This window comes from Haematobia irritans, chromosome 5, assembly GCF_050003625.1.
Source record: "Haematobia irritans isolate KBUSLIRL chromosome 5, ASM5000362v1, whole genome shotgun sequence".
Lineage (NCBI taxonomy): Eukaryota > Metazoa > Arthropoda > Insecta > Diptera > Muscidae > Haematobia > Haematobia irritans.
In genome coordinates, this window is record NC_134401.1 from 170,458,559 (window position 1) to 170,471,360 (window position 12,802).

General features: G+C 34.7%; 1 protein-coding gene across 1 annotated transcript; it reads right to left on the reverse strand.

Moving 5' to 3' along the window:
- Window positions 1-454: 454 nt before the first annotated feature.
- Poxn (paired box pox-neuro) lies at window positions 455-12,544 on the reverse strand. The gene is made up of 4 exons (XM_075310966.1): window positions 12,532-12,544; window positions 9,385-9,525; window positions 8,900-8,979; window positions 455-2,013 (listed from the first exon to the last, which is right to left on the reverse strand). The coding sequence occupies exons 1-4, from the start codon at window positions 12,542-12,544 to the stop codon at window positions 817-819; spliced, it is 1,431 nt and encodes a 476-aa protein (XP_075167081.1). The 3' UTR covers window positions 455-816.
- Window positions 12,545-12,802: the final 258 nt, after the last annotated feature.

The window sequence follows — 12,802 nt, forward strand, 5'->3', positions numbered from 1 at the left end:
GGTTTCTTTCTGCAGATATATAAAATAAAATTATTAATAACGGTCCATTTTCGAATTAAGCCTCCATACAAGTCAAGCCAAACAAACTTCATGAAGCTTTAAAAGACTTTTAATGATGCGACCGAAATTCAGCTTCTGAGCTTCCATAAGGATACCTAAATAATGTAGCGAAGATGGTTCAAATCGGTTATTATTTAATATAGTCCCATTCGATTTGCCTAATATCAAATTAGACCAATCATCTGGTTTTCTCTTGAGCAGCATGAATATGATTTAGAGATACCTTGAATTATGAATTTTCTACTCTACGAATTTATTAAACATTGTTCATGATTCAAATCAACTGCCTATGATTCATTGGCTTCTGCCATTGGTTTCCTGGTAACTAGTATCACAATTATGGCCATTGACTATTCAGCATTTGTGTTTAAAGAAAGAAACCAAGACGAAATAATTTTCAATTTGGAATTAAGCTTTTATTTTTCAATTGTTTACGGCTTAGGTTTGCATCTTTTACAACTTCAGACTAATCATTCATTCTACTTAAACATATAACATTTATAATGATACATATAAATAAACACATACATACATACATACGCCTAATTTATTTATTTTAGTGATTCTCTCACTAGAGAAATTATGCCATAGCCATTTGAGAGCTAAACTAAGCGACTATTTTACTCTAAAGATCTACAACTAAAATACTCTGATTTAAATAACTTATGCTATGGAAAACAACTACCAATAAATAACACAATTATAGAGGGGGACGAGTACAGATCATCCCCGAACCTAAATGAGAAGTGAAGTGATTCAATTAACCACTTCGACCGTTTCACAATTATCCTCAACATCAACGGTGGCAGGAGCACTGACATTTCGAGGTGATCGTTGATTAATGGCTTCATCACAGCTATCGTCACCTACACAACTGATGTGACTTCCCGTACTACTGCGACTGTTATTACTGTGGCCACTACTCGTCGAGCATACACTGATATTGCAATCCTCCTTTTTGGGACTTAGTCGGAGAACAGCAGATGACGGGTTGGTATTTAAACGCATACGCTTTTCTGGTTTCTTTAGTAATTCCTCTATGGAGTATGGATTGCGTTTGCGACTATTGGTCGATGTATTTGTCAGGGATGAGGTGGAAGTGGAACTTAAATTAATGGTGGCTGGTGAGGACTTGCCACTGTCACAATCACTTAGAGCATCTGCGGCCGAGGGTGTGGTTAAATCAATGGAGCTTTCAGATTTGGTATAGCCACCACCTTGCATAGAGGTGGGAAAGTAGGCTGCCGCCGCCGCTGCTGCTGCTGCTGCCGAGGGGGATTGACCATGACTGGCATATGGCAGGAATTGACTGGCGGCTTGGACATGTTGGGTGTAATACAGCAAGGAGGGATTCCAAAACCAATGCTTTTGCAAAGCAGCTGAATAGGACAAATCTTGGGGTGATAATTGGGCTGATGAGGTGGATGATGCTGTTGGGGCAAGGCCCACCATGGGATGCTTTGGTGCTGGTTTTATGGGATGATCTCCACTTGCCGGAAGTGGATGAGCATTGGAAACGGTGGGTATAGCAACATCAGCATAACGATATGAACTGGCCAAGGCCATGGCTTGTTGTTGACTATGAGGAGCTCGATTATGGGGAAATCCGGCGGCAGCAGCCTCAGAGACAACTTGCGACAGGCCGGAGGAATTGACATTCGTATACAATTGATTGGGAACTGTGTAGCCTGCAGTGGTGGTATTCACTGGATGTCCTCCCGAAGCTACAGCTGCTGCAGCCGCTGCTGCTGCATTTTGTTGATTTGAAGTCATTTCATCAGTCCATAGGCCACTATTGCGCAATATTCGATTTATGGAACTTATCGAGGGTACTGAACTGGGATCACATATCCGCTGCTGTTGCAATTGTTCACGTATTTCCCAGGCAAATAGTCCGCTATTCTCTTCCTTCAGACGTATGATTTTCTTTACCACTGTGGGTGTTGCCACTTGCTGCAATAAAAACAAAGAATAGGAAAGACATGAGATTAATATCGCACAATGTCTATTTGTCATTCTACAAAAAAGAAGGGTGGGGAGGGAATTTAAAACTTCCGACAATTGTCGCATGTGTGCAAAACTGTCACAATTAAATACCGTGAAATTGCAATTGTTTTTCTCACTTAACATTAACATTCGCAACATGCAACCTATGCGTGTTTGCAATTGGCCAAAGGGTCTTTAGTCTTCCACTTCACTGACATTGATTTTAAAACTTCCTTTTGTGATAGGCCAACATTGTAAGACAATGTGATTACATTTAAATTAAACACTGGACAAAAAAATTATAAAGAACGATGTACCAATATTCCAGTCAATGCCTTTAGAAATTAACCTTGCGAATGGTAGATTATTTTCAGCATTGGACAGCTTTTTCATGCTATTGGTAACACTCCGACTTTTTATGAGTATTAACTCCTCAGACAATGTCCGTTCATCTCTATCTGTTATGGAATATGCAATTGCAGCTTTCCTAGATTTTGAAGATAAATAACATAACCTGCATTCGAATTCAATACTAAAGGACGAGGAGGAATAAATGCTTCAATATATCCAAGTGATTATTTCTGGCGAGATAAAAAGCCGGGATTACTTTAGAATTTCAAAGCGAATAAGATAACAAGACTACAAACTACGCTGCATAATCCGAGGAAACTAGACTTTGAGCGCTATGAATATGGGCCCCATGAAAATTATCCCGAAAACCAAAATGAAATAACACCCCAAAAAAATTATATTTAATACAACCAAACTAAATTTTTTTGGGAGTCACTTCATTTTATTTTTGGGACCCGTTTCTTTTATGAAAATAAACCCGAATACTTTAAATGACAATAAATACCAATTTCCTTTTTGGGATTATGTTCCTTTTTTAAGGTGGGTCTATCTTCGCATTCTGGGATTTGACTATGGTGGCAACTCTACACACTTTGTTCTGAATAGCTTCCCAGCAAAAAAAGGCGTCGCCAAAAAAAGTAGTGAAAATATTCAAAATTGGCGCAGAAGCGATGAATTTACCATGGGCTTATCATGGGACGGATGTCCACCATTCCAATAGCCGTTGCACTGAATTTGCATCACTTCTTAAGGTGTGATTCGAATTCTGTGTTTTGGATGTGAATTAAAAAACTCTGTAATATTTTGCCAAATAAATAATTTTTATGATTTTTAATGCTTTCTAATGCTTGCCCGAAACGTTTGACCTCAAATATTTTCAAAAATTCGCAAAATTTTCTAGACTGGATTTAGCATTTTTTTCGACAAAATTTTAATAATTTGTACCATTTTTTTAATTCGTACTCCGTTTTTAACCTATTTAATATAAAAACAGTTAAAATTACTCATTAAAAATATGAAAATAAGAGTTATAAAAAATTGAATTGTGTAGTTAAAATAAGAAAAAACATCTTTGAGAGGACATTTTTGGAAGTGCTTTTAATGTTGTGCCTTTGGAACAAATTCCAAAATTTGGGAAGTTGGGATTGTATAGCGTCAGATTTGGTACTTGCGTGGCTGGACTTCAGCCGGGGACTTTCTCCTATGGGCAGTGGGCTAACGCGATTCTCAAACGATTTGTACTGAGTAACACCTATTAAATGTTTTTCTTAAAATTTCATACTTTTTCCCATCAGTGTTCATTTTCACAAGGTCTTTAAAATCAAATGAGTCCTTATTTTACTTTGGGGTCGATTTTCAGGCTTCAGTTACATTTTGTAGGGGCTCATATTCATTACGAAGCATAGCCCCACATTTATGGTCCGGTTTTATTTAGGCTTTAGGGCTAATTTTCCAGGGGCCCATATAAATAGCGCCTAGATTCCGTTGGCAACTCTTTAGCTATCTACAGAATTGTACTGAGTGAGGAGGCCAATAAGATGGCGAATAAATGTGACCCCATCTTAATCTTATAATTTAACTATATTTATGTATATCCTTAAGATATCGGTTATCACCGCTGCTATCTGTATTAATGGCTGGTACGGCATCCAAAAAAAAAAATAATTTCGTTAGGAACGAAATTTTAGAAAAACGAAATTCTTCTTTTTTATAAAATATTTTCTTTTAGACCAAACAAACCCAAATTTATGATATGCGATTCATATTAGCTCAAAAACTAATTTTTTTTCCAAGTACCAATGCAAATGCTTTGAGAAATTTTGAATAAATTTCTAATGTATTAATTTATTAAAAAAAAAAAAGAAAAATCAGCAGAATATCACCGCCTTTTTTCAGTAATAACAATAGGGGCTGATATAAAATTTGTGCTTTCAACACCCTCTTATACAATGCATTCTATCATAATCTCAAATTCATCGGCTATACAAAGGAAAAAGGGACAACTGTCCTGTGGTTTTCTTATATTCCACAAAGTTTCCTTATGTTTCCTTTCTTTGGATTAAAATGACGTGTGACTTGGCAATTCATTAAAAATTCATAAAAATGTAAATGTTTATGGGCACCAGAAATGGAATTACACTCCACATACATCGAGGAAGACCATACTACAAATGTTACCACACACTACACTTGTCCATTGATCTTTATCTGGGTAAAACTACAATCAAACACGCCAACTTGAATGTTTGTTAGGGTGGGGAGGGGGATGTGTGTCGATTCGAATACCCTTCAAAGTCATATGAGGACGAGCGTATGGGCATTATTTAAACAAAACGAAACCAAAAAAATGTGGGCCACCTCAACAACAAAGAGGTGTTAAATGCACGTTTTGTACTTTTCGTCTATGTGGTAAGTGAACAATCAAGTAAGCTGATAAATATCCCAACCACCCCCCACCACCACCATATAGTTTTTCCCCATAGGCCTTCCTCTGTTTTGGTTGTAATTACTATGGGGTGAATTGTACTCGTAGTTGATCTAATACAGGGATGTTTATCTGTGTGTGGTGATTGATTTTCTTATTGGTATTTGGGAGTATATATGGGTGTTTTTGTTGTCGTTTTTTCGTTTACTAGTTAAGCGTGTGCTTAAAGTGTGAATCCGAAACCTTTAATTTTTTATTAATTATAGACAAATGATTGATTAACCATTAAATGACAACACTAGTTTGTTATGTACAATAATATTCTATAGGTGTTAATTAAACAAGGTGGAACATATGTGCATCAGTATGTGAAGACTGTTATGGCAATTCATTGTTGAAATATTTTTTAATAAAGTGGAGGCTATTGAAAATTTCGTTTCGGTGTGTTTTATATGGAAAATTTCATTGTTTTTTATACCCACATCGATATGAGCAGAAATTTTGCTAACCATAAGCAGTGTCTAGAGACTTCCAGTTTGTATTGGGAATTGAAATTAGGATCAAAAAATCCCACTAAATACTAAATAACTATAACCACTAGCATGTACAGCCTATGCCTAACATAACTAACTCTCCCTTTTTTGCATTTAACTTTTTAATATTGAAAAATCCCACTAAATACTAAATAGCTATAACCACTAGCCTATGCCTAACATAACTAACTCTCCCCTTTTTTGCATTTAACTTTTTAATATTGATCTTCAATTTCAGTGTCCTGCCAATTAATTGGGTTTTTATAACTCGAAGGTATTTTAAGCATCCATCAAAGGGAACTAAGAATATTGGAGTTTTATATTTCTTATAACATATGATTAATTGTGATTTTTTATGATTTACCTCTGCACAATTCTCCCTTGTCAAATTCCTACTCATCCTGAGGGTTCTTTGTATGATATCTAACCCTGACTGGTAGTCACGGTTTCCACTCGTGCCAAAAAAAAATCTACCAAACTTAGAAGAAAATTTTATCAAACATCTACCAAATTTAAATAAAATATTATTTTTAAATTTTTGATCAAATCTTTGAGCTTATAAAAAAAAATATTTTTTTTTTCAAAAGAAATAGTAGAATATTTTATCAAAATTTTATTTCTATAGAAAAATTTGTCAAAATTTTATTTCTATAGAATTTTTTTTTTTAAATTGTATTTCTATAGATTTTTTTTAATTATATTTCTACAGAAAATTTTTTTAAAATTGTATTTCTATAGAAAATTTTGTCAAAATTTTATTTCTATAGAAAATTTTGTGAAAATATTATTTCTATAGAAAATTTTGACAAAATTTTATTGTTATAGAAAATTTTGTCAAATTTTATTGCTATAGAAAATTTTGTCAAAATTTTATTTCTATAGAAAATTTTCTCAATTTTTTTTTCTGTAGACAGTTGTGTTAAAATTTTATTTTTATTTCTATGGAAAATTTTCTCAAAATTTTTTTCTATAGAAAATTTTCTCAAAATTTTATTTCTATAGAAAATTTTCTCAAAATTTTATTTCTATAGAAAATTTTCTCAAAATTTTATTTCTATAGAAAATTTTCTCAAAATTTTATTTCTATAGAAAATGTTCTCAAAATTTTATTTCTATAGAAAATTTTCTCAAAATTTTATTTCTTTAGGAAATTTTCTCAAAATTTTATTTCTATAGAAAATTTTCTCAAAATTTTATTTTTATAGAAAATTTTCTCAAAATTTTATTTCTATAGAAAATTTTCTCAAAATTTTATTTCTATAGAAAATTTTCCCAAATTTTGTTTCCATAGAAAATTTTCTCAAGATTTGATTTCTATAGAAAATTTTCGCAAAATTTTATTTCTATAGAAAATTTTCTCACAATTTTATTTCTATAGAAAATTTAATTACCTCTTAGATGGAGAGGTATATTTTGCAAAATCTGTACTGGCATTGCCACACCATCGCTGTATGGAATCACTTGCATACATTATTTTGCCAAAGAGAGAAAAATACTGTTTCGAACAACATTTCAAAGTAAAATTAATAGAACTCCTCATTGAAAGGTATAGATATTCACAAAACGTTGAATGTTTGTGTGTCCCTGGAGTGGCTGAAATATGTCTGTTCGGTAGAAATTCACATATGATAACCCCAACCATGTTCCACAATGTTACTTTTTCACGGAAAACATGTAGCATATTTGTCGAAACCATGTTCTTTTCTCGAAATTTATGTACCTGATTTGGGAAAGAATGTTATGTTTGACGAGAAGAGAATATTTTTTCATCAAAAATGCCACATAGTCGCTGTGAAAAATAAACAGGGTGATCTTGAGACATGTTTGAGGTGATCATATTCCTTCTCTGGGTGCAATTACACAACACAAAAATTCCAAACAAAAAATTACTTATCCCAGCTAAAAGTGTTCGATTATAGAGAAAAGCCATTTCTGGATATTGCTAGATTGATTGCCGTCCGTTTTTTTATGAGCCTCTATAGTTTTTTCGCCAAATTCGATTTTGAGAATTTTTTTGAATTTTCTTCTATTTTGTGAATGGCCCTTACTCGAAAAATCAGCTCTTGACTTGAATATGTTAAGTCGGCAAAATTTTATCTTCATGCTCAAAACCCCAAAAATGTCTAAAACATTACCACTTATTTTATCGATTTTTTCCGTTCTATTGAAAATTTTACCAAAATTCATAGCATTTTTCAAGCTATGGCCATATGAAAAATAAAAGAAAATTACAAAAAAAAATGATCAAAATCTAATTTGAGGAAAAAACTATACAGGCTCATAAAAAACGAGGGTGTGGGAGTAGTAAAACTACTATCGGTAGGTAATTAATTCATCTGCCGGGTTTCTAGGAAAATTTATGTTCTCCAACATTCCCAGTCGCCTCAGGTTTTTTTAAAGTTGGTTCACCTCCACTGTTTTAGACTACTGATCGTACTGAAAATGAGCTCTATGGAAGACTCTCATCACGCATTAATCCTCATGGTACCGGGTAGCAGTAATTTTTACAAGTGGAATAGTTTTCACTGCTCAACCAAATCAAATATAAAATATTTTCTCTCTAAAACACCTATTTCCATAGGCTTTCCGAAGACCCTAAATCTTATATAAGGACGGAAATACTAAACAACAATAATAGAATTGCAAGAGAATTAGACCGGTAGCAATGGGCCATGATTACAACCATAAAAATGGCATTATGTGGAGATTATTTTCATGACCATAAATTTTCACATTTCTGATTGCGCAAAAGTCTTTGAACGCTCCATGCTTTACACTCACAGTCAGTTAGTCAGTCTGTGTCAATATACACACAGATTCTATTTGGTATGAAATTTATCAAGGCTGTGGGAATTTCCCTGTCAACGGACAGGTGTAGGTCTTAGCGTGATGGTAGCTACTTCGGTAGTAATATCACTAAAATGTGTGGAGCGTTGCACTTAGATTTGCCAGACTAACCTGTTACTGTTATTGGTCTCTTATCGCATTTTAATAAACTGCGTATCTAAAATGTTCTGTTGTTGATTTTTTTTTTTTTGTTGGGTGACTGATTGATTTGTAATGGTTACGGCCTGGCTAAAGGCTAGAGTGAGATTGCTCCATTTGGGGCTACAAAACCCTGCACACTTTATTAAAATTATGGGGAGTGATTTTTGTTTCTGGGGTCGAATTTCATGTTTAGCACTTCGACAAAGTAATTTACATTAGTTATATGAGCTATTGTTTACCCCCTCCCTGCCCACCACAATTCCCTGATGTTATTTTGTGAGTATGAATTTTATTGACATCAGTTGTAAATATTGATTCAACCACAGAGTGTCAAATGCCAATGTTCCTTTCATCGTTATTTTATGGCCAATTGTTAGATGAAGGTGTAATGATAAGCAGTTTGGTTGCTATATCAGTAGGTTAGGTTAGGTTAGGTGGCAGCCCGATATATCAGGCTCACTTAGGCTATTCAGTCCATTGTGATACCACATTGGTGAACTTGTGCCATATCGGTAGAGGGGAATGTTTCTAAAGACCAAATTATTGGAAAACTTACCTTGGTTTTACTGCCTCCTATGGAACCGGGTCGAATGGAGCCTGTTTCATAGAAACGTGTTAGAATTTTAGAGACACAGCCTGAAAATAATGAGAATACTAAAATCAGTAAACAAATCAATTTTCAAATTTTATTATTTTTTTTTAATTTTATTTATTTTTTTAGATTAATTGATGAGAAACTATCCTCCGATTAATATATAGCCGGAGGATAGGCCACTGGTTAGTACAATTTTTGTATGGGATCAGCTGTTTTATCCACACCATAAATAATAACAATGCATTGAGAAGTTAAATTTAATTTAAGTTTCAATTAAGTTTTTAAATTAAGAATTAAAAATAATAAAAATTACAAAAATTAGCAATTAAATTAAAATTTCTATTTTTCTACTTTTGTTTTTGTAAATTTTAAATTAATTAACAATTTTTTTAAAGTTTTTAGTAATAATTTCAAATTATTTTTGAATCGAATTTTATCTGACTTACCATGTGATACTAAAAGTTGTCTAGATATGTCGCATGGTCTGACACCGCACAAAGCCAATTCTACAATCCTCCTTCGCACACAATCTGGCAAGGGACGACCATTGACAAATACTCCTCCAAGTTGGTTGACTCCAGCTTGACCTAAAAATTAAAGAAATTTATCATTGGAATTGATAGAAAATCGCAAGAAATAAAAATTCTAAAAGTCAAACTTGGTTGCTGACTCTCAAAGTATTTGTGAGCTATGTCTTCGCTTTTCCAAATTTTTAAAAGACGAAAAATCTATTTTTATATGTCAAAAAATCGAAAAACAGATTTTACCAAATATTAAAAAGTGCAAAATTTTATTTAGGCAAAGCCGACTATCCAAAACCTTTTTTTCGGGAGCTTCGAGTGTAATTTACTTTGGGTTTAGTGAATTACCCGAATTTATTCTGATATGGTTAATAGTTCCGCTGCAAGTAGAGGATGCTGATGAGGAATGTGGTAATTCCAAAACGGCCATCCATCCAACCTTCTTGCGTCTATAGGGCTTTTCCCAAATAAATTTGACGAATATACTTTTCCTACTCTTGTAGTAGGGAGCCACTGTGGTGCAATGGTTAGCATGCCCGACTTGCATATACAAGGTTGTGGGTTCGATTCCTGTTTCGACCGAACACCAAAAAGTTTTTCGGCAGTGGATTATCCCACCTCAGTAATGCTGGTGACATTTCTGAGCGTTTCAAAGCTTCTCTGCAATGTGGAACGCCGGGAGTTATGGTGGCCAATCGAAGATGTAAATTTTCACCCCATATTTTTCCATTTATAGATATATACCAACAGATTTGTAATATATTTTAATGAATTGGCACAAATACAATTTTTAGAGTAGATAGAAGCAGTCACTTATAGCTATTGCAGACTATTCCATTTTTGCGTGTGTGCAACTTCGAACTCTAGATATTTTAGGTTCCTTAAAAAATCAATTTTCTCAATAATAAATTCAACATTGCACACGGTGTGGGAGCCACCGCCTTGCATACACAAGGTCGTGGGTTCGATTCCTGCTTCGACCGAACACCAAAAAGTTTTTCAGCAGTGGATTATCCCACCTCAGTAATGGTGGTGACATTTCTGAGCGTTTCAAAGCTTCTCTAAGTGGTTTGACTGCAAGGTGGAACGCCGATCGGACTCGGCTATAAAAAGGAGGTCCCTTGTCATTGAGCTTAACATTGAATCGGGCAGCACTCAGTGATAAGAGAGAAGTTCACCAATGTGGTATCACAATGGACTGAATAGTCTAAGTGAGCCCGATACATCGGGCTGCTACCTAACCTAACCTACTCTTGTAGTATAGTCAACGTAAAGGGTGATACGGTCAAAATTTGGTCAATATAAACTTGACGTATTTCTTTCAATTTTGCATTTAAAAAACCTGAACACCCCTCATTTTGAAGGTGTGTGTGCAGAATGTTGCTCCTATTTTGGAATTCACTCTTCAGTTGTCAAAATGCCGTCCAAGCAAGAAGAGCAGCGCATCAAAATTTTGCTCGCGCTCGCAAAATCGTTAAAAGTTGCCAAATCAACCGTTACAAATGTAATTAAAGTGTTTGGGGAACGTTTGTCGACGTTTGTCGACAGTCTGGAGACGACAAAGAGAGTAGCCGGTAGTTTCAAGCGAAATCTTAACCTCTCTCTCCGAGATGCCGCAAATAAGCTGGGTGTATCGTCTACAACCGTGCTTCGACGATACTGACGAAGTTTGACTGCGTGGTAATGGACGACGAAACCTACGTCAAAACAGACTACAAGCAGCTTCCGGGCCAGAAGTTTTATACGGCAAAAGGAAGGGTAGCAGATATTTTCAAGCACATAAAACTGTCAAAGCAAACTGGCTTTCTGCGGCGAAGAAGGTGGACAAGGTGGCTGTACAAAATCTGATGGCAGGTGTCAAGCGTGAGGCCCGGCAATTCGGATTTGGAAAAGCGAAAGCCTAACTGAATATTTTTCCTGAATTTTATACTAATTGAACTTGAAAAATAAATTTAATTTGATTTTTTAAATAAACGATTTCACCGATTTATACGCGTTTTCCCTTGACCAAATTTTGACCGTATCACCCTTTAACAACGAAAAAATGTCGAAATGTCGAAATTTTGATTTCAATTACTATCCTTATGCTCGATCGATGATTTCTTTTAAGCTTTAAGCTCAAAAAATTTTTAAGCCAATTTGATCTCAATTTGAGGCTAAATAATTAAAATAAATTTCAATTTTCTGTTTTCCCCAAATAAAAAAAGATAAACATCAATTAGCCGCCCTTCAATTTGGATTTGCAATAATTTTTGCAATATACATTTCGCATATGATATGGCTGAGTAACGATCGTTAAAAAAATAATAACCGTGAAACCGCTCAACAGCCAACGCTCACTCACTCATTCGCTTGCTTGCAATATCAGCGCGATTACCCACACAAATTGGCCGTCATGGAACTGGTCTGGGATGATGGGTGAATACATTACAAAAGTGCCCTGAAACCAGTTAATGAACGGATAATTATAATTTGGTTGATTTGGTAATAAAAGGAGGTTATTGGTACACAAAAGTACTCTTCCACCATGGAAGCCATTAAATCTTGCCTTGCATTGTTTTTGGTCGGATATTATTACTGTTGCCTTGGCAATTAGGGTATTTTACATGGCCTTTATTAGTATGACTTGTATCACTTGGAATTGTTAACAAAACAAAAACATAATTTACGAATTACTTTATTACATGAAATTGTGAGAGAACTTCATAGCCTTTAGGATCAAAGTCCCATAAACCCACATTTTGAATGAGAGGAAAAAAATATTAGAACCGAATCTAGACCGTTAGCTGATGTTGTTCAAATGGAATTTATAAGGCTACAACCGAGCACAAGAAACACATTTTACACAGTTTAACACTCAGCCACCAATTACAAAAAAACAAGAAAAAAATCTCAAGTATTTAATCTCCCCTTCGGTATCCATGACCACTATGTCTTTACCTCGCCTGATTTTGTTTTATTTGTTGTAATAAAATTAAATTGAAATGGTTACAATGGCGTCATTATCGCCCGTTTATGCCCTCCCGAATGTTTTTGTTTTTTTTTTTTTAATTATGATACCCACTCACTCACCTGTATGAGGCATATCGCTGCTGTTTTGGGGCTCTGCTGCGCGCGCGCGTTACGTTTTAATGAGACGACAACAGTCTAATCGCTGTTGTGATATCTCCTCTACTCCTCCAAAGTATTTTGGGGTAATAAAAAAAACGAGGCTAAAATCAACTATAGCTGTTGTTTTTTATGAGCGTTTACGGGGCGCTGGACGCTGTGAATGTTCTACGGTTATCCACAAAGCAGTCAGCTTCTTGGCCACTTACTCTATGGTCGCTATGCCTTTAATTTT

What these genes read in the sequence shown, in the direction of transcription:
- Poxn (XM_075310966.1), bottom strand. An exon ending in ACAACTTTTAGTATCACATG is followed by an intron (nt 8,980 to 9,384) that starts GTAAGTCAGATA and finishes CATTATTTTCAG; the next exon opens with GCTGTGTCTCTAAAATTCTA. An exon ending in TAGGAGGCAGTAAAACCAAG is followed by an intron (nt 2,014 to 8,899) that starts GTAAGTTTTCCA and finishes TTTTTATTGCAG; the next exon opens with CAAGTGGCAACACCCACAGT.